A 19,603-nucleotide genomic window follows, 5' to 3' on the forward strand; every position below is an offset into this window, starting at 1 on the left:
ATTTTGCCAGAAAAATGTTTTTTTTTTTTTTTCGGGCTGCAAAAACTGGGATAAATCGGTTATAAACGGGCAAAAATTGGAAAGTTGGCTGGATTTTTAAAACGTACAGAAGAACGGCACAATTTTGTACACAATCTAATTAAGACTCAAATTAAAACAGATAATTGAGACATAATTTTGTTTTTCATTAATAATAATTGGCAAATTAAAATAATTAAAAATGCTTCACATTAAAGTTCTATTATTCTTATGGCACAGCCAAATCGGTATTACCATTGGGTTAAAAATTAACTAAAAGGTAGGAATTGGTAATTCAACAGTTATCACTGTTGTTAAATAATTTGAACCCAAGATTTATTTTAACGCTACTTACTCTGTTTTCTTTTGTTCTGCATTCATAGCATTAATTAAAAACACTTTTGGCTAAAACAATACAACTAAACATTTCCATATTTGTTTCTTAAATTTAAAATACTTCAAGTTTTAAAATGTTAAAATTTAACGTTTTAAAACTTGACGACTTTAGTCTAAATTACAAAAAATTAAACAAACTGCATTCATTCAATTCTGATATAACTAAGTTCTTGCATTTATTTTTAGCACTTTGGCAAAAAGCAGTTTTGCCAGAACAATTATTACTTTTTTTTCAGCAAAAATACACCAAACCAAATAATAAAAGATGCCATTAAAAAGCAAACAATTAAAAATTTGCTGTTTTTCACATGAGATTCTTGTTACTTTTTAGTCACTATTTCCTTGGTCAATCATTTTGTGTTTTTAACCCTCTCATTTTAGATTAAAATTATCCACAAAATCATTTATTTTTATACTTATTTTAGACCCAAAATTGATACTATTTGATGAGAAAACAACTACTCATTAAATAAATGCTTAATCAACATGCTTTTTTTTTCTTTTTTCTTTTTCTTTTTTTTTTTTTGGCACATTATGTGCACACTTAACCAAAAGACAACTGGGAGTGTTGTTTGTATAGCAATTATTTGCAAAGAACAATCCAGTTGTAAATATTAAAAAAAAATTCCTTGGAAAACTTAACTAAGTAATCTTGTAAAATATTCATCTTTTCCCCAAGAAATTCATAATAATATGGAGTACAAACTACAATGTGTGGGAAAGTTTCATCAACTACTAGTAAACTGGAGTAGATTAGGCTGACACCTGATAGTTTATTACCTAAAATAGAGTAAATGCAGAAGCAACAAAAGTACTGACCTGTGTCAGATACAATTAAATAAAATGAGGAGTACACTTGTAAAAAATCAACCAATGACTTACTGGTCATTAAAAACTAGAAACGTGGTAAAACAAAATATGAAAACTAATTTAGGTAAAACACGGGGCTTCAGAAAACAGTCAAATCCCCTGTGACTCACGCAGGTCATAGAACTGTGATAGCTCACAGACAGAAAGGGGATTGAGTGAATGGTTTATAAATTTCTTGATGCTTATACTCGCTCAATTTACATATTACCATGCATCGTTATATGCTTGGACCACACCCAGCGATGCCAATTGGTTAAAGCTGATAACACACATGATTTCTCAAAAAAAAAGATGTGTGCATCACATGACTTCCTTTTACTCCAATTTAATGTCATTTCCCCATTACTGGCAGTTTTAATGTGATTCAATAGTTTACTCTCTAAATATCACCAACAGTGGCCAAATTGAAACCAGATTTAAAAAAAAAAAATCGCCAAATTTGTCGCCAAGTTGGCGACAAAACTCGGCGACCAAAAGACTGGCGATATATCGCCAAGTGTCCGCCAAATTATAACACAACTTGAGTTTACATCGAAATCAACAATGATTTCCCCTCAAAAAGGTCCATTGATGGAAATTGAGGTCGATTTTCGAGTGAAATTTTTTTCGCGAATACAATATTTCCTTTTTTGTAAAAAGGAAGTAAAAAAAGCTGAAAGGATTTTTTTTTTCCAAACCTAAGGATCGAAAATCGGGGAATCCTACCAATTTGCCGAAAATGCTTTCATTTTAGTAATTTTACATCTCTAGTTAAACATGTTTTTTGTATCACCACATTAATTATTAATTGTCTTGACTTATTTTTATTGAAGTTATTTAAATGATTGACTAGCTTTTCACCGTACACCGAGCGCATCGATCTATTCAAACTGACCTTTTAATGAAAATAAAAATTTATCTGCCTTGTATCAAAACTTAAAAATTTCCCGACACGAAAAAAATGCAGAAAATGGTTCACGAAAAAACTATGTATACTTGTACATGGAAAAGTAGGCTTACAGCATTTCTGAAAGGGACTTAGTTTTTATTCCCCAAACAGTGGATGATATTAAACAATGTTGAATAAAAATGCAGTTATTTTTGACGGGCATGGGTTTTTTATTAAATTCTTACATTTTTCTGTTTACAACTTTTTTTTTTTTTTTAATGGAATAACTATAAAAACAGACTTCTGTAAATCTGAAGATTGAAATCAGGTGAATTGTGCCAATCACAGCAGAAAAATTACATGCATATGGCTACTTCAAATGACTGACTTATCTTTTACATTACACAGGAACAAGAACTCTTGCCCAAATCTCAAATTTATGACTTTATAAAGATCAAGTGAAGTGGGAATTGTCACAAGTAGATGCTTAGTGTAGCTGTAATGTTTTTAGAACAGGAGTCCGACATCGGTCGATAAAAATAAAGAAAACACGGAGAGCCGGATCCGGAGCGCACTCACCGCGAAGATCTCCGTCTTGCAGAAGAGGAGGGCCCTGGACCGCCTGTCGGGCGGGAAGGTCTCCGAGAAGGCGGAGCTCGCGGCGGAGGCGGAGCCGGGGTGGGCGTCGCACTGGCCCAGGAGCCACACCCCCAGCACGTTCCTCAAATAGGGGGCCAGCTCCCTCCCCACCTTCCCCACCAGCCGGCCGTTGGCGCGGTGGGTGGCCTCCCTGATGCGGCGGTCACAGTCCTGGAATAGAGGTTAAACGTTTGAGAATTTTGACACAAAAATAGAAACTTTTGAGAATTTTGACACAAAAATAGAAAATTTTGAGAATTTTGATACAAAAATAGAAACTTTTGAGAATTTTGACACAAAAATAGAAATTTTTGAGAATTTTGACACAAAACTAGAAATTTTTGAGAATTTTGACACAAAAATAGAAATTTTTGAGAGTTTTGACACAAAAATAGAATTTTTTGAGAATTTTGACACAAAAATAGATTTTTTTTTTTCTCTGGTACTTTTCTATTATAGCTAGGTTACACACAATGATTATTTTTCATATATTTCCACTGAATTTTCAAACAAAACCAAAATAAAATAATCAGCCAAATAAAAAATCAAGCTGCTAAATAACATGAAAAATTTCATTAAATTAATTTCAGGGACCGTGCTAAGGATTTCGAATTGTCAGCCAGTAAATTAGCCAAATTTCAAAAGTCTTAGTCAAAAACTAACTTTTACTCATTTTAATGTATTTTTGTCTGCAGAAATATTTAATCAGAGAGTGAAGTATAACTTAATTTTTTGGGGATAAGGGCAGGGGTCAATGCAGGAATTGTTTAGGAATTTTGCGAGAAAAAAAATGCCAATTAAGTAGTTTTTCGACAAATCATATGTGATTTTTCAAAATTAGAAAAATAATAATAAATGATACTTTAAGCTTGTTACGAAAGAAGAAAGGATTTAATCGAGCAACAGTATCTGATTTCGCTCACTCCGAATGTGCTTTCTGTTCAAAAATTATAAATAAAATGGGCAAGAAACAGGAATATTCATACTAATACAGTAAAAAGGAAAAAATGGCTAAAAACAACTTAAAGTGATATTTATCATTCTTTAATAAATTTGAGAGCGGAAATAAAAGCTTTTAATGAAACAAAGACTGCATTCCTAAACTGCTAATCTGGGAATTTTAGTGAAATGTCCGTTTTCCAGGGTTCGGAATTTTGTGAAGGGTTCGTTTTTAGGGGTCCAAATTTTGTAAACGGACCTAATTTTTATCTAGATTGACATCTGAATGTAGATATTTTTCTGTTTCTATGGAAATTTCGGAGAATTTTCTGTTTGCCAATAAATTCGCCAAATTTTTTTCGCCGAATTTACGATTTTATCGCATTTGGCGCATTGGCGAATGCTTAACGCGGTCCCTGAATTTGCAATATCAACTTTAAATGCTCCATCAGCATTCATAATAGTCAGCAATAATAACATCGAAAAGTCTCCAAAATAGTAGTAAAATTCAAAAAAGAGGAATAAATGTGCCGATGACGTAACTAAACTTTTTTCGATTTTTTGCCGAGGTCACCAAACCAAGTGACATACCTATAATAGAAAAGTACCTGTTTCACAAAATAAAACGCAGAGTCAAAAAAATAATAATCATTTGCACAGATATTTTAATAACAGTGCACGTAGGACAACTTGGAAAATGAGTGTAAGACTGATACCACACTGCCATGCTAAGCACAAAAACCTCCTACCTACAATTCCCCCCCCCCCACAAGAATTTAACCAAAATTCGCGTTTTTGTGGCTTATAGTATATTTTACCTAAATACAGTAGTGAATGAATGTAAATAAATGAATATTTACCACGATTTAATAAACGAATAAATAAGTAAACAAAATGAGCCATTTCACTTTGAATGGCCTACGCTTGGCAAATTGTATTCGACATTTAAAATCAAAAATTGTTTAATATTAACTAAATAAGTACTGAACTGGACAGAAATAGATTTTCATTAATTTTATAATAACAAAAAATATTTTTGATATACAAAAGGAAAGAATTCATTTGGGATGAATTAAACTATTTGACTCAAATTTTGAAAATGATTTGTGTTATTTTTTTCCTTGATCTTTAAAACTATTTATTTTTTGACTAGAATCAACTCTATTTATAAGAACATAGAAATATTACTGCTGGATGGATGGTGCTGCAAACTTTGAAACAATTTTATGATTCTACTCTTCCCTCCCTTTTTCAATAAAATATTTTGTTTTGAAAGAAATGCTTACATTTTCATGAATATCAGTGATATTTTCTCGAAAGTACTAAAGACGACTGTACATAGCAAGCAAACTAATCTGAATTTTACAACTTCTAACGTTTTCGTTCTCCTCAATTATTTGCTGAACCCCTAAATGCATGGGCGAAATAATTCTTATTGGAAAATGACAGCAGAAGCATACTTTTTATGTGACAAAAGCTACTGAACAATTGGTCTATTATTTCTCAAAAAATCCATTATAACGTGAATTTTTGAAAGTGTTTCCGTACTTTTGGTGATACAGTCTATGTACACTATACCAGGGGTTAATAGGGGTATAGGGATATCCTAGGGAGCGCGGGGGGGGGGGGGATATCTTAGGAAGAGGTGAGGGGTGCCCTGGTATCAACATATGATACAGATAGATAAGTGTGCTGCGAGAAAATTCTTAATTTTTCTAAAGGGGGCCTCAAACTGATCAACTTTGAGAGCCCCTGCACAGGGCTGGATTTAGGGGAGGGTAGGAGGGGCTAGTGGCCTCCACAACAAAATTTTTACAAAAATCCTAACTTTCACGGGTCAAAAATATTGGATATATATATATATATATATATATATATATATATATATATATATATAATAATAATAAAAGTGAAAAATATTGAAAAGACCACACCAATAGCCCATAGATGCGCAACGCAGCAAAACTAAAAAGCCAAGTAAATATAAAATTAAGCAAACAGAATTACAAAAATTACGGCTGATGAGCTCTGGATTCACTCTTTTTCTATTCCTACTTAATAGCTGTTTGCATTTTTCCTTTTTATCATCATTTGTTATTTATAATTTGTTTAATTTTTGTAATTCTGTTTGCTTAATTTTATATATATATATATATCAAAATATTTGGATATATATCAAAGTATCGGATATTTTCGAAAATATGATGATCTTTTCGAACCCTGATTAGGGGCCCCCTGATTCCACACTTCCAAATCCGGCGCTGCCCCTATTCAAATGTAAAAATCACCTTTCCCCGCTAAATAAAGCCTAGAATAAGTATTTCACAGTGGTTTAGAAGTTTAAACTGGGTATGTTGTGAAATAGAAGCATGTTGTGTTTAACCGTTTACCCGCCAATGTTCCAAAAATGGAACATCATATTTAAGGGAAATTTTTCCCAAGAAATAACGTTAAAATAAACAAGTTTTTTTTTAACACAGTTTAGTCTTATTTCAAAGTATTTTTTGATTTCCTACTTGATTGTTTATATGTTTCCAATTATTTATTGCGATTTTTCAAAGATGAGTGTTTTTTTAGCTTTTTGCAACTTTTTCTTATAAAATTTACCAAAAATTGGCTTTTTCAGAAAATGTGATGATATTTATTATAGTTGTGAAAAATACTTCAATGTATGATTTTAAAATGCTTGTAGAAATGCACAATGATATTTCTGAAAGGTGTACCCCTTCAAAATAGCATGTTCCAATTTTGGAACATTGGCGCTTTTAGGGAGTCAAATTTCCAAGAAGTAAATCGTTCGACTTCCAAGGGGAAATTTCATTTTTCGTAGTATATGTTTCTTTTTTTTTTTTTCTCATTTTGAATGTACTCTGATGTAGATGTTGGCAAAACCAAGTAAGTTTATATTTTGAAAGGATATGACATTTCGTTAGCAAAGAAAACAATAACAGTCTTCTGTTTGACGGACTATATGGCTCCGAATCCACACCTGCTCGGACAGCTACATTGTCACGTGATAATAAAAAATAATATTAGTGAGCGCTTTATTCTTCATATTTTAAATGCAGTTCAATAATTCGCTAGCTTTGTTTTCGAGCGAAACGAAATTCTGTTTGACGTATACCAACTGTTCATAAATGTTAAAAAATGTCTACAAGATTTCTTACTGTGGAACAAGCTGTGGCTTATTTAGAGACATTGTCAGATTCGGATTTGTCAGATGTAGATATATGCCAATTACCCCCTGATGAACTAGGCAATATCACTGAGGAAGAATAGATGTTGACAGAGATGAAATCCTACAATTTTTTGGTTTGTTGCTATTGAGTGGGTACCATTCTGTTCCTTCTGAAGATATGTATTGGAGCAGTGCAGAAGATACATCTGTGCCAATTGTACCAACAGTTATGCCTCAAAATCGTTTTCGAAGAATTAAAAACAACTTTCATTTGATGGACAACCATGAATTAAAACAAAATGACAAACTAAGAAACGTTTTCCCTATTTACGAAGAATTGTGTAAAAACCCTCAACAATTTGGTGCATTTCATGAAAAATTTAGCATAGATGAATGTATGGTTCCCTACTACGGTCGGCATTCATGTAAAATGTTTATTAGATGAAAACCAATAAGATTCGGCTTCAAAATTTGGATGCTGTGCTCTTCAAGTGGATACCCATATTCCACGGAGATTTATTCAGGCAAAAAAAGAAGGATCCCCTGATGTGCAATTAGGATCCAGAGCTGTAAATGATCTATTATCAGTTTTGACTGACACGTCTAAGCATGAAGTATACTTTGATAACTTTTTTACATCATATGATTTAATTTCTCAGTTATCAAAAAAAAAAACTGTACGAGCAACAGGAACAATTCGTGAAAACCGAACTGGCCATTGTCCACTGAAATCCAAAAAAGCCCTTTCTAAAGAAGATCGAGGAAATTTTGACTATCGATCTGATGGATCAGTGTACATGTGCAGCTGGAATAATAATGCAGTGGTTACAGTAGCATCTAATTGTTATACACATGAGCCACTTGCATCTGTAAAATGTTACTCAAATGCGCAGAAATGCAAGATAGATGTGCCACAACCTCATCTTATCAAGAGATACAATGAATGGGGGGGGGGTGGACTTCTTGGATAAACTTTTTGGGAGCTACAGACCTCATTTGAGGAGTAAAAAATGGTGGTGGAATCTTTTTAGTAATGCTCTGAATATTTCAGTTGTAGCTAGTTGGTTACTTCATTGTGAGTTACACGAAGTCAAGATGAAACATTTAGAGTTCTGAAGAGAAATAACAACTGTCCTCCTAAGAAGAAAAGTACGAGTAGAAAGTCATCCATGGTTATGGATCGGTTATGTAAAGCCTCGTTGTCCTTTACATAAACGATCAAGAATGTCTGACGGATATTATATTGTATCTGCATCCCAAGGACGTTGCGCGGCGTGCAAAAAAATACGACTAAGAAATGTTTCCATTGCGAGAAACGACTTCACCAGCAATGCTTCCTTTCATATCATGGGCATTAGATATTTCTGTATTGGATTTTCTGAATTCTGATATGTACATAAATGCAATTTAAAATATTACTTTTTCCGCAATAAAGTATGCTAAGATAAAAACCGCATTCAAAACCTCTTAGTTTAAAAAAATTCTCTTAAAAAAAAAAACTTCATGCAAAGCGCCAATGTTCCAAAAATGGAACACACTGAAAAACATAGTAAAAAAATTTTTTCTGGAAATTTTATTTTATTTCTGTATTTACTAGACATAAATTTACATAATTTCAAAAAATTACTCAAATTTGATCATCCGTCAATAGTTCGGCGGTTAAACGGTTAAGGGTTGAAACAGCAAAAAAATGACTTCACAGTTTTATAGAAAAAAAAAAAACAATCACAGCCAAGGTCAAACTTTTGTCCCACATACCAGAGCCAATTTATTGAAGAGTCGAGGCCAGAAAGGCAGGATGCTTTTTACGGTGTCCACATCTTTTGACGAGCAGTAATCTCCAAATTCTTGGACCGCCTGTAATAAAAAATCAGTAAATACGAGAGATTTACAAAATAGATTAAAATATAACTCCTAGACACATCTCAAAGGGTTGGCATTAAAAAAAATGGTCTTTAAACCACTTATCACGAAGCACCGTGGTTCTCAATCCGTTTTCAAAAGTCAATTTCGTGTTATCCTTAACATATGTTTATCATAAGAAAGAAATTAGTACGTTAATAAATAAATTAGCAGGATTGATTTTTAAAAAAGTTTTACTGTTGGATTATTTGGTTTGATCAATTTTCGTTAAAAAAAAAAAAACACTTTGAATACGGGAAGTCAAATGTTTTACGAATGGATGAATATATTCCTGGTTGTAACTAATTTCTTGATCATTAATTAAGTAATTAAAATTTCTTTTCACTTTCTCATAAGTTGAGCTCATTATGTAGTAACGGAAATATTGTTTGAAAAGACTTGACTATTAAAAATTACTGCCTGTAAAATGAAAGCAGACCTTAAAGAAGATATTCAAAGAAATAGTATGAGAGCTGAGACATGATTAATTATTATAAATAACTAATACAACCTTGTAAAAAATGAATAAATGTCTCATAAATATAGCTTTTTACAATAGATAAATAAAAGTAAAATTCAACTTATGTATTCGAAGCATAGCTCGTGAACATAGAAATTAGTAAATGAAACAAAAGTCTGACATACATTACATACTTTAAAAACCAAAACGTCAACATACAGAGCGGCTAAATAGTTTGAGCTACGGGAAGTTTCCGCAACTTTCTCAAGAGTTTGGGAGCCAATGACAGCTTCGAGATAAAAGAATATTGGAGTTCTAAGCTTCAAGTGATTGAGATTTGACTGTATTCCAGGGTTGGCCGAATCGGACCCAATTGGGTTGGACCCAATGGTTTTTTTTTTTTGAAAAAAACCATTTAAAAAACCCATTATTTAGCCCACTTTTGGGTTTTTTTAAATTTTCTGAGAAATTTAAAAAAAAAATTAATTTAAATACTTTCACAATTTAAACTTCTTTTTTATTTGTTCTTCACCACAGACAATGAACATAAAAAATGAATTTTGAACTTTAACAGTATTTCTTAACTCTTAACGGCATTAAAAAAATACTTCAAAGATTTTAAATAAATGCATTTAACTTTTTTCTTCAACTGGTCAATAAATAACTCAAATTATCTTGACCAAGTCCTGTCATGTCTGATTTTCTCAATATTTGTAGATTGTACAGAGGAAACTACTCTAGCCGAAATGCTTTCGTATGAAATATTTTCTGGAAACCAACACGCCACAAATCTCGAATAAACAAGGTACATTTTTTGGAAATTAACAGGTTTTACAAACGGTCGAACAGAAAACAGAATAAGATGTACAGAATTTTCATTATCTTACAAAAAAGTTTAATATTTCTTACTCTGTACACAGAAATAGAAAAACAGACAACATAAAATTCAAAGAAATATCTTGATAAAGCTGGAATTCAATAAAAAGGGATTTAAACTGCTTGAGGTTCTACAGTAGTTTTGCGTAACAAAATGAAATACAATAAAGTGAAATGCAAAAAAAAAGAATGTAGTAATTAAAAACGAATAAATAGATTTTATCACTCGAGAAGAAACTTTGCCTTAACTGTTGGTCATCATGGAAACTAAAAAATCTGAAACTTCACCATTCTTGTGTTTCGTCGTCTTTTTTACTTTTCTTCAGAAAATACTGAATTTTCCAGCCTTTTTTACCCCAAGACAATTTTTTTGCTTTGTCCATATACTTACGCAACAATATGCTACAAGTACCTCACATTTTCCCTAAGAAAAGACAAAAAAATCCACATTTCTTTAAAAAAAAAACCCAGCTTTAGTTGGGTTCTTTTGGGTTTTATTTAAAAAAACCCAAAAAAAACCCTGGGTCCATGGGCTTTTTAAAAAAACCCGGGTTTTTGCCAACCCTGATCAGCCAGAATGCTAATACAAATAGTAGGAACAGGCTTTTAAGAAAATCATTGTATTTTTTGTGACAGACATTATTTCTCCTCGTTTAATATGCTCAGGAAAACAATTCCTTCATTAAAAAAAAAACATGTCAATTAAAAGTCTTGAGTGAAAAGTCTGAAGTCTTTTCCAATACTAATTTATTTCTAGTTGTTGACAGCACAAATCCAAATGATGAAAATATTCTTTCAATACATTTCAATAAAAACTTTGTAGGAAAAATCAGTGTTTATCGATTATTTCACCATACATAAATTGGGACTTTTTTTCATTACATTGGGATCAAAAGAAGCTGTTTTGAAAGATGAAAATTTGGCATTTAAAGGTCAGCCTATAATGCCAATAATGCCTAAAATTCATGAAAATATTTGGCGGGGGAGGGAGGGATATTTAATTATTAAAGAGTACCATTCAAATTTTTCGGTATCCTTTTATTTTTTCTCGCTCTGACTTTTTGGACTTTTGTAAAGTGCAAAAGATTGAAAGGGGAGAAAAAAGAATAAAGACAACAAAACGGATTTTTTTAGAGAACCTTAGTAGGTCTGCTTTGTACACTTACATACCTAATCATAAAAGTTGCATTGATTAGAAATATAGCATTGATTTAAAATTCAAAAAAAAAAAACTATTTAGAAAACTTGCATTCTATTGAACCCAATTTTTCTAATTTGTTAATGTATTATTTATCTTTAAAGCTTTGCTGGTTACTTTGAAAACCAATAATGCCTAAAATTCATGAAAATATTTAACAGGGGGGTGGTGATATTTGATTATTAAAAAGTACCATGCTCAAAAACACATTTGGTTTTAACCAGTTTTAAAACATGGTTTTAAATTGTTGCAGATGAAACAAAAAACCCAGTTGGTTGATTGGACCTCATTTTTTAATTTCCATCTCTGCAGTACTTTTAAATTATAGCTAAAAACACACACACAACAGCAGTGAATGTAAAAAAAAAATGGTGCATGGAAAATTTAAAAATAATTGCAAATAAACTACACTGAAATTCTGAAAAAAAGCAGATTAACTGAAACAGGTTAAGTCAGGTCGTGCCACAAAACTTGCAGAGAAGGGGGGAAGAATTTTTTTGAACCAAACTGGTCTGGTCAGTCTGTGGCCAGGTGTCGGTGACCTTGGAAAGTTTGATGTCATTGGAAGGAAAAAGAAGTGAAGACAGAAATGTGAAATAGATTTTGCACTTGTTAAGCTAAAACGGGTACATTTGTCCACATTCAATTCACCAACCATGCAAAAAATGAGTTTCCTTTTTAGCTAAAAACTGTAATCGTTGGGATGCTACAAGGTGAATCGATGCTGCATACTGTATAACCACGGATTACATAATATGTTTAGCCACTTTATTTGATTAAATGGCCTACTACTTTCTCAAAAGGTATTTTCTTCGCCATGGTACCCACAAATACCATGGTGGTTGGCGATGGTATTATCTTTTGCCACAAAACCTGTGGTACCGATTGTAGGGCTTGCAGCAACAAAGAGTCAACTCCATTTTTATTTGCTGGTAAATCTCCTGGAATTAACTCTGTGTTGCCTGAAGCGAATGATGCAGCTAACTCATTCTAGCGACTAACTTGAGAACTATCGAACGGAGATAACTCTTTGTTGAACCAAACGAACTTGAGAACTATCAACCGGAGATAACTCTTTGTTGAACCAAACGAACTTGAGAACTATCAACCGGAGATAATTTTTTGTTGAACCAAACGAACTTGAGAACGATGAACTTGAGAACGATCAACCGGAGATTACTCTTTGTTGAACCAAACGAACTTGAGAACTATCAACCGGAGATAATTTTTTGTTGAACCAAACGAACTGGAGAACTATCAACTGGAGATAACTCCTTGTTGAACCTGACGACCAAAAAATGGAGTTAACTCTTTGTTGCTGCAAATCCTTTAATTGGTTTGGATTGGACTTTCTACTGTATGTTCATTTGTATGACCAATAGTAATCTTACAGCAACAATTTAGAAACATTGAAATGCTGCATAACTACTTTGTCTATCAATATGCAGTCATAATTGCCAACCTTTGAAGAAAAACAAAACAGGACATTCCACTAGAGCTATATAGGTGATTCATCAGCAACATATTTCACAACAAAACTATTAAATCATGCTTTTAAATAACATGAATGCTAAATTTAAAGTGAAATTGGGATTTTTCGCAGATGTAAACTAATTCGTAACAACAAGGAAAATAAAACATATTGTAAAGGAAAAACCAAATAATGAGTGAATTTCTTAAAAATTTCGTACAGACCAAAGACTCTACCAAAAAAGTTGCTACAAAAATTTAATTACTAATATCCATAAACAGAAAAATCAATATTTTATGAAAATAAAATATAAAGTAAGTAGGTATAGGGTAGCACATGTTGAAAAAACTTCAAATGTTCAAAATAATTGAAATATTTTCAAGATGCAAAGGGATTGAAATCTGCTGCAATTTTCGGCAAAGCATGTGCTTCGTCGAACATGCACTGTGGAAAGCTTTCGAAAAAGAATTTTTACTAAATGAGTTATTAATCGGGAAAATTATTTTCCCCCGACATTCCCGGATGTCTAGAAAAAGGCGCCATCTATTGAGAAGAGAGTGAAACTTTTTGATGATTGATTGAAAAAAATTGCAAAAACGGGGAAAACGGGAGGCTCCCATTAAAAGCAATAAAGTTGGCAAGTATGTGCAGCAGGGTTTGAAAATGTCATATTTTTGAAAACATCCGATATTTTCAATCGGCACAAACTAAAGTCTTCAAAATAGTAAATGCATCCTCAAATCACTCTTTATTTTCTTGCATTATAATTACAATATGCAGACTTAAGATTAGTGTTCCTTTCATTATTTATATCTAATATTTCATTTTACATTTCTATCAACTTTAATGGAGTTCCTTTAGCATTAGCTGTTTTACTCATTTTTCTTCTGTTAGCTACTTTTACACAGCTATATGATTCAGAAATAAAAAGCATGCATTAGTTGGTGCACAATCATAAGACATTTTTTTTTCTGAGCAATGTTTAATATTCAATTAGGCACTTTTAATAAGAATTAAAATTGCCACATTACTAATAATTTTATGAATACAAAATACAAGTAAAAAAGGAATATTATATTATTTTGTTATATTAATGATGTATTATACGTCATAAAAATACAGTACATAACTTTTTGGTTATTTCTAGTAATAAGTGAACAATATTACTATGATTAATATACTTTTTTTATTAAAAATACCATAGTAAAGGGTGTCCCAAAATTAACGCAAGATTTGAATTTGCTGCCATTTTTGCAATAAATTGTGGGCAATCTTGAAAAAAGAACAATTTGGCAGCTGGGAGTCTAGGGTTATTACAAATGGAGCGTTTTCGATTCTATAACGCGTTTTCATCATCGAACAATTATTTCAAAAATAATGAAAGTTAGGGCGGGTCAAGCAGTTTACCGTTATTGGCGCTCGATATCGCAATGAGGTAATGCGCAGGTGGTTGTGGGATTGCTGACATGGATGTTCGACTTCAAATAACCCCATAGGGAGAAGTCTAATGATGTAAAATCACACAATCTAGGGTACAATTCGTATCACCAAAACGAGAGAGTACACGAACAGGAAATTCCTCATGCAGTGATTGTTGAATTGTTTCGCTGGCTGTATAATAGCATAACACTCCATTTTTACTAACCCTAAACTCCTAGCTGTCAAATTGTGGTTGCGAACAATTCACAGCAAAAATTGTGGCAAATTAAAACCTTGCGTTAATTTTGGGACACCCTTTAGAAAAAATAAATGTGTAAAATATCAAACTATCATGATATTTTCAAAATAAATATTGGATCTATATCGCGATACATATCGACCGATATATATCGGCGAACCCTGATGTGCAGTGCTTCCAACCAGAAGCAATGGACATTTTAAACAATCTTGACAGACTACAGATCACACAAACAACATCCCGCAATCCCGATGCGATATTGCGTACGAGATAGCGACGATCTCTCGCCAAGTGAGCCTACCTTGAGCCTGGTGAGCGAGTCCTTCTTGATCATCTTGCGCATGGCCATTCGGAAGTCCGAGTCCACCCCGCTCTCGTCGGGCTGACCGGTGACCGGGACGTAGACCGGGTCCTTCTCCAGCGACTCGAAGCCCACGAAGCCCCCGAAGGACCTGCCGCTGGCATTCAGCAGCAGGGCACTCTGCACGCTGCTGGAAGGCTGAAACGGTAGGAGCAACCATCAGCAGGTTCAGGGGTTTTTTTTTCAAATAAAAAGTCGGCAAGAGTCTCGCTTGAAAATAAAACGGAAAAGGAATCAGACAAAACCAGAATCTGCTCCCTCTACTGAATGTCTGCTCTTTGGTCAAATGCTCCTGTTAACTTTATCTCTACATAGTATAAAATGAAGCTCCCAAAAAGCGTCTGTGTGTTTGAACTCGCAAAACTCGTGAACGACCCGGTCGATTGCGCTGAAATTTTCACAATTTGTTCCTTTAAGTCCTGAGAAGGTTTGCAGACCAGTTTGAAAACAACTCCATGAATAGTTCTTTTTTTATTCCAATTTAGGCCCAATTTTCACGTAAATTCCCAAATATGGAGGTGAAAAATGACTTGCACATATTAATATTACATATCGTTAGAAAGGGTAGAATTTTCCGCGTTCTACGCTATTTGTTTCAATGCTCTGACTTTATTCCGGCGGGAGTTATTTGCGTTTTTGGCTCGAATTTTTTTAAGCTTAGCTGAAATTTAGGCACTACTTTCTTCATTAAATAAATCAGTAAAAAGTGAAGGAATGGTCCCACGGCTTTCTTTTCGACGCCAATGGAAAAATCGACCTTTTTTTACTCCGGATCTGACTCGACCCGTGGTCGAGAAAATGAGCTTTTATCTCGAAAGGAAAAAAAGTGACAAGCCTCTTAAATCAAGTTTAAGAAATCTAGATTCCATTCAAATTGTTGACCATTTTCTTTCGCATTTTAATTCCTTAAACTTATTTTATTTTGGGTTTCCATGGTTACACATTTTAAATTCATCTTTCTGGCTTTAATTTCTTTAAAGTATTTTTATACCTGTCGTCATTGTTTGGAAGGGAAGTCATGATATTTTTTTCATTTATTTTTTTACGCCCAATTGTCGAATGTACGTCACTCGACACAATTTTTATTTTCAAGGTGGACCGGGCAAAGCCGGGCAACGCAGCTAGTTTTTAAATATGTTCAAGGGATTTAAATTTTGAAATCATGTTTTGTTTTTGTGTTGTGACAGCCACAAATCCACTTTGATGAGCCATTTCAAAAAGAACTGTGATCAGTACAGATAACAAACTTGGCAACAGCAAATATAAATTTACATTTCATAAGAAAAGAAACAAAGCTAGTACCGGATGTACATTCAGTTTAACGGCCGCTAACAAAATCAGGTCAAGTGTAGCTTTTTGCGGTAATTACAAACAATTCCTTTTTTAAATATATCACCTTTTACAGGAAAAATCAACAAAGTTATCTACAGGCCCATACAGTTTGGGCCCCTCCCTAGAGAACAGCAGTGTATATTTGTAATGTTAATAAGTCTCAGTGGTAATTATTTCAAATTCCTTGGTCCATTGGGCCCCTTAAGGACATGGGCCCTCTTGCACTGCAAAGTCTGGCGCTACCTGGGGCCTACAGCAAAGCAGGGGGCCTTGGAGCCGAGATCCAAGGCCCCCTGCCGATATCCTAAAAGCCAATTTATTTATTTATTTATTTATTTATTTTTTTTGAGGATTTGCCACGGAAAGTGATAATTTTGAGTAAAGAAAATGCTCCAAACTCATGGGATTGACAGTTAGTCATGGATTGTAGGCGCAGGCTGATTGCTCCCAATAGGGCCCCCTTCATCTAAAGGGGCCACAGGCTTTAGGTGTCTTCGTTTAGATTTTTACAGGAGGAAAAACTTTCTTTTGAGGATTTTTGCCACGGAAAGTCGTAATTTCGAGTAAGAAATGATCAAAACTCATGGAAATTGACAGTAATTGGAACAGTAACATGGAATTGTACACCGAAATACAAAGAATTCAAATCTGTCATGTTATAAGATTTTCAGATTTTATTTCAAACTACAATGCTAATTTGTTAAGAAATAAAATGGTTTACTATTTCATTTGGAAAGTTTTTAAAAGCTATTTTAAAGGTTGTCACACCTGTCCCAATGATTTTGTCAAACTAGTCTAACGTTTGTCAAGCCAAAATTTTCCCAGAGAATAAAAATTTGGGTCCTTGATGACGCAGTTGGTTGGTGTGCCATTGTAGTAATCCCGAGGTGATGGGTTCGATGCCCGCCCCTTGCTCTGATTGTAACTTCCTTCTTTGTGATGTTAATTCTATCCTACCCTATGTGCCTGTATTATGCTATATCTGTCATATTGGACCCGGGTTCATAAACGGGTCCTGTGTGACCAAGTACACAAACTCGAAATTTATGTTGTCAATGAATAATAAAAATTTGATCAAATTTAAACTTTGTACTCCTATTCAGACCTGCAAACATTACAACTTTGGAAAGTGTCATGTTTTTCCATGGAAGAATGCATTTGCTGCACAGTAACTTTGCGCATTTTTTTGTAATGGGTGCGTGAGTGAGACCTTATAACTTTATTTATACTAAAAAACCAGTTAAATATTTTGTTATGAAGAATTAAGTGTCCCGAAGGATAGACAAAATGTAACAAATAGACACGCAAATAATTATACACGCATACAATAAAAATGCTCCTGCTGTAAATAGTAATCCTGTGCAAATGAAAATACAGTAGAAGATTTTGAAACTAACATTCAGAATACCATCTATATATTAGCTCTTCAGAATGAGTTTTATCTGCAATATTATTAGAGCGCCAATATTACAATTAGTTATTCACAAATAAATATGTTTCACAATCAAAAGAAGCTAGCTTCATGGTTAGCATAAGAGCTGCATTTTCAGAGCCATCTGGTATTTTCTATTTACTGTAAGTATTAATTTTTCTTTAAAAGCTAGCTTTGAATTAAGATGGAAAGGTGAAAAACTGTTTCGAAATTTAATTTGCCTAACCATTTTTATGTTTGCAAAATAGAGGGATTTTTTAAACTTCAAAACCTATTGTTTACTTCTGAAAAGTTGTGTGGTTTATAGAGAATTGCGTTATATAGGTCGGCGTTATAACGGTCTTCTAATGTACTATGTTTTTCCTAAACACATTTGTTATATTATGTTAACTTTAGGATCAAAACAATAATAAAAAAGTAACTTTAAGGAAAATTTCCTTTGAAATTTCATGAACCTCATTTTATTTGCTTTAATTTGATGTAAAACTTGTAACAAAAAACAATTTTTAAATTTCAACTCTCATATCCACTTTTTCGAGGAATTGTCCAATGCTATTTTTCCTAAATGAAAATGTGTTGTATTACGATAACTTCAAGCTCAAAGAAACAATAAAAGACAACTTTCATGAAAATTTTCTTTATTATTTCATGAACCTTAAGTTTTTCGGTTTAATTTGCTTGTAGTATTACTTGTAGCACTCAATAAAACAATTTTAAATTTTAACCCTCATGTTCACTTTTTGTTGACCTGCCCAGAAGCAAAATTTTACAGCGTTTGCTTCAACAATAAGATCTACGTAACAAATTTAAACATTTTGGTATAACTTTGATATACCCCCCCAAAAATGACGCACCAAATCTGGCACTCCCTACGGACTTATTAGGGTTGCCGTTTCTTATTTTGCTGCTGCCAATTTCGGTTTTTTTAGCTTTTACGTTTTTGCTGATGCCAAATTTAGTATTTTCTTGTATTTTGTACCATTTTTTGCGTTTTTTTTTTTTAAGTTTTTGTGGCAACCATTTTTGGATTTCATATTTGTTTTAGGTCATTTCATTCATTAGCCATTTCTTTGTGAAGTGATTAAGCAGATTTCTGACTTGCTGTATTTTGCCGCAAATCTGGTTGTATTTTCCAATTATATTTCTTTTCTATTAATTATTTCTATCTTTTAGCTTTCAATATGCCTACAGTATGTAGTATTGTTGAAAAGTTTCAGGGAAATTTGAGCCATAAAACAGGTATTTTGCTTGGCGAGAAAAAAAAGTCGCCAAACTTCCGATTTGGGGGAGGTATATCAAAGTAGTTCCAAAAATTTATTCCTGCATACATACGCTTCAAAAAAAAAGAAAGCAATTTTTTTTAAAAAAAGTAAAAGAGAAAGAGAGAATTGTCGCCAGAAACGGTCAATCTCACCGAGGAAATCATTATAAAATCTCAATTACTTACTCTGGTATTTCCTTTCGTTCTTTGCCCTTTATTTGTTTTCCCCATGCTCGAGCCTTTTAATCCAAGTATTAATAAGACGTCTCCAGTTCAGTTAAATGAGGCCGTGAAAAACTCTCGAGGATGGCTCGATTTTAAGTTTCTAAAAACATATCAAACGCTCTCGAAATGAAATTAAATAAATGAAATGAAATTTTTTAAAACGATTCGTTTCACATGACAAAACTGGATGAAATACGTTTCACATGCCAAAAGCGAAAGTTGAGATAAACATTAACATGTTGCCAACTATTTTGAGAAACTTAATATCGTGGAGAGCAGAGAGAGTGTGGAGATTGAAATAGGAGAAGAGAAACTTTCCAATCCATCTTCTTAGTTTTTCGTAGAGTCCCTAACTACGTTTTCGTATAGGGACTCGAGTTTTTCGTAGAGATAGGGAGTCTAGTTTTTCGAGGGGAAAAATTTCTTTTGCATAATTTTTTTACCTTTTTTTTTTTCTGGAAGGGCGGTTTGAATTATGGAATGTTAAGGCAGGAAGCGA

At 33.2% G+C, this 19,603-nt stretch overlaps 1 protein-coding gene and 1 long non-coding RNA gene across 2 annotated transcripts in view; both read right to left on the bottom strand.

Moving 5' to 3' along the window:
* LOC129232588 (uncharacterized) overlaps positions 1-8,767 on the bottom strand; it is a 9,305-nt gene extending 538 nt beyond the window's left edge. Inside the window, exons 1-2 of the long non-coding RNA XR_008581367.1 lie at positions 8,667-8,767; positions 2,732-2,962 (exon numbers count right to left, since the gene is read on the bottom strand). This is a non-coding gene — a long non-coding RNA (uncharacterized LOC129232588). The remainder of the gene's footprint in view (positions 1-2,731; positions 2,963-8,666) is intronic.
* Positions 8,768-14,710: 5,943 nt separating this feature from the next.
* Positions 14,711-19,281, bottom strand: LOC129232659 (E3 ubiquitin-protein ligase listerin-like). The gene is made up of 2 exons (XM_054866790.1): positions 19,066-19,281; positions 14,711-14,992 (listed from the first exon to the last, which is right to left on the bottom strand). Exons 1-2 carry the CDS (start codon positions 19,108-19,110, stop codon positions 14,711-14,713), a joined length of 327 nt encoding a protein of 108 aa, XP_054722765.1. The 5' UTR covers positions 19,111-19,281.
* Positions 19,282-19,603: the final 322 nt, after the last annotated feature.

This window comes from Uloborus diversus, unplaced genomic scaffold, assembly GCF_026930045.1.
Source record: "Uloborus diversus isolate 005 unplaced genomic scaffold, Udiv.v.3.1 scaffold_13, whole genome shotgun sequence".
Lineage (NCBI taxonomy): Eukaryota > Metazoa > Arthropoda > Arachnida > Araneae > Uloboridae > Uloborus > Uloborus diversus.

What these genes read in the sequence shown, in the direction of transcription:
- LOC129232659 (XM_054866790.1), bottom strand. Translation starts at nt 19,110, where the DNA reads ATGGGGAAAACAAATAAAGGGCAAAGAACGAAAGGAAATACCAGA. An exon ending in GAACGAAAGGAAATACCAGA is followed by an intron (nt 14,993 to 19,065) that starts GTAAGTAATTGA and finishes CTACCGTTTCAG; the next exon opens with CCTTCCAGCAGCGTGCAGAG.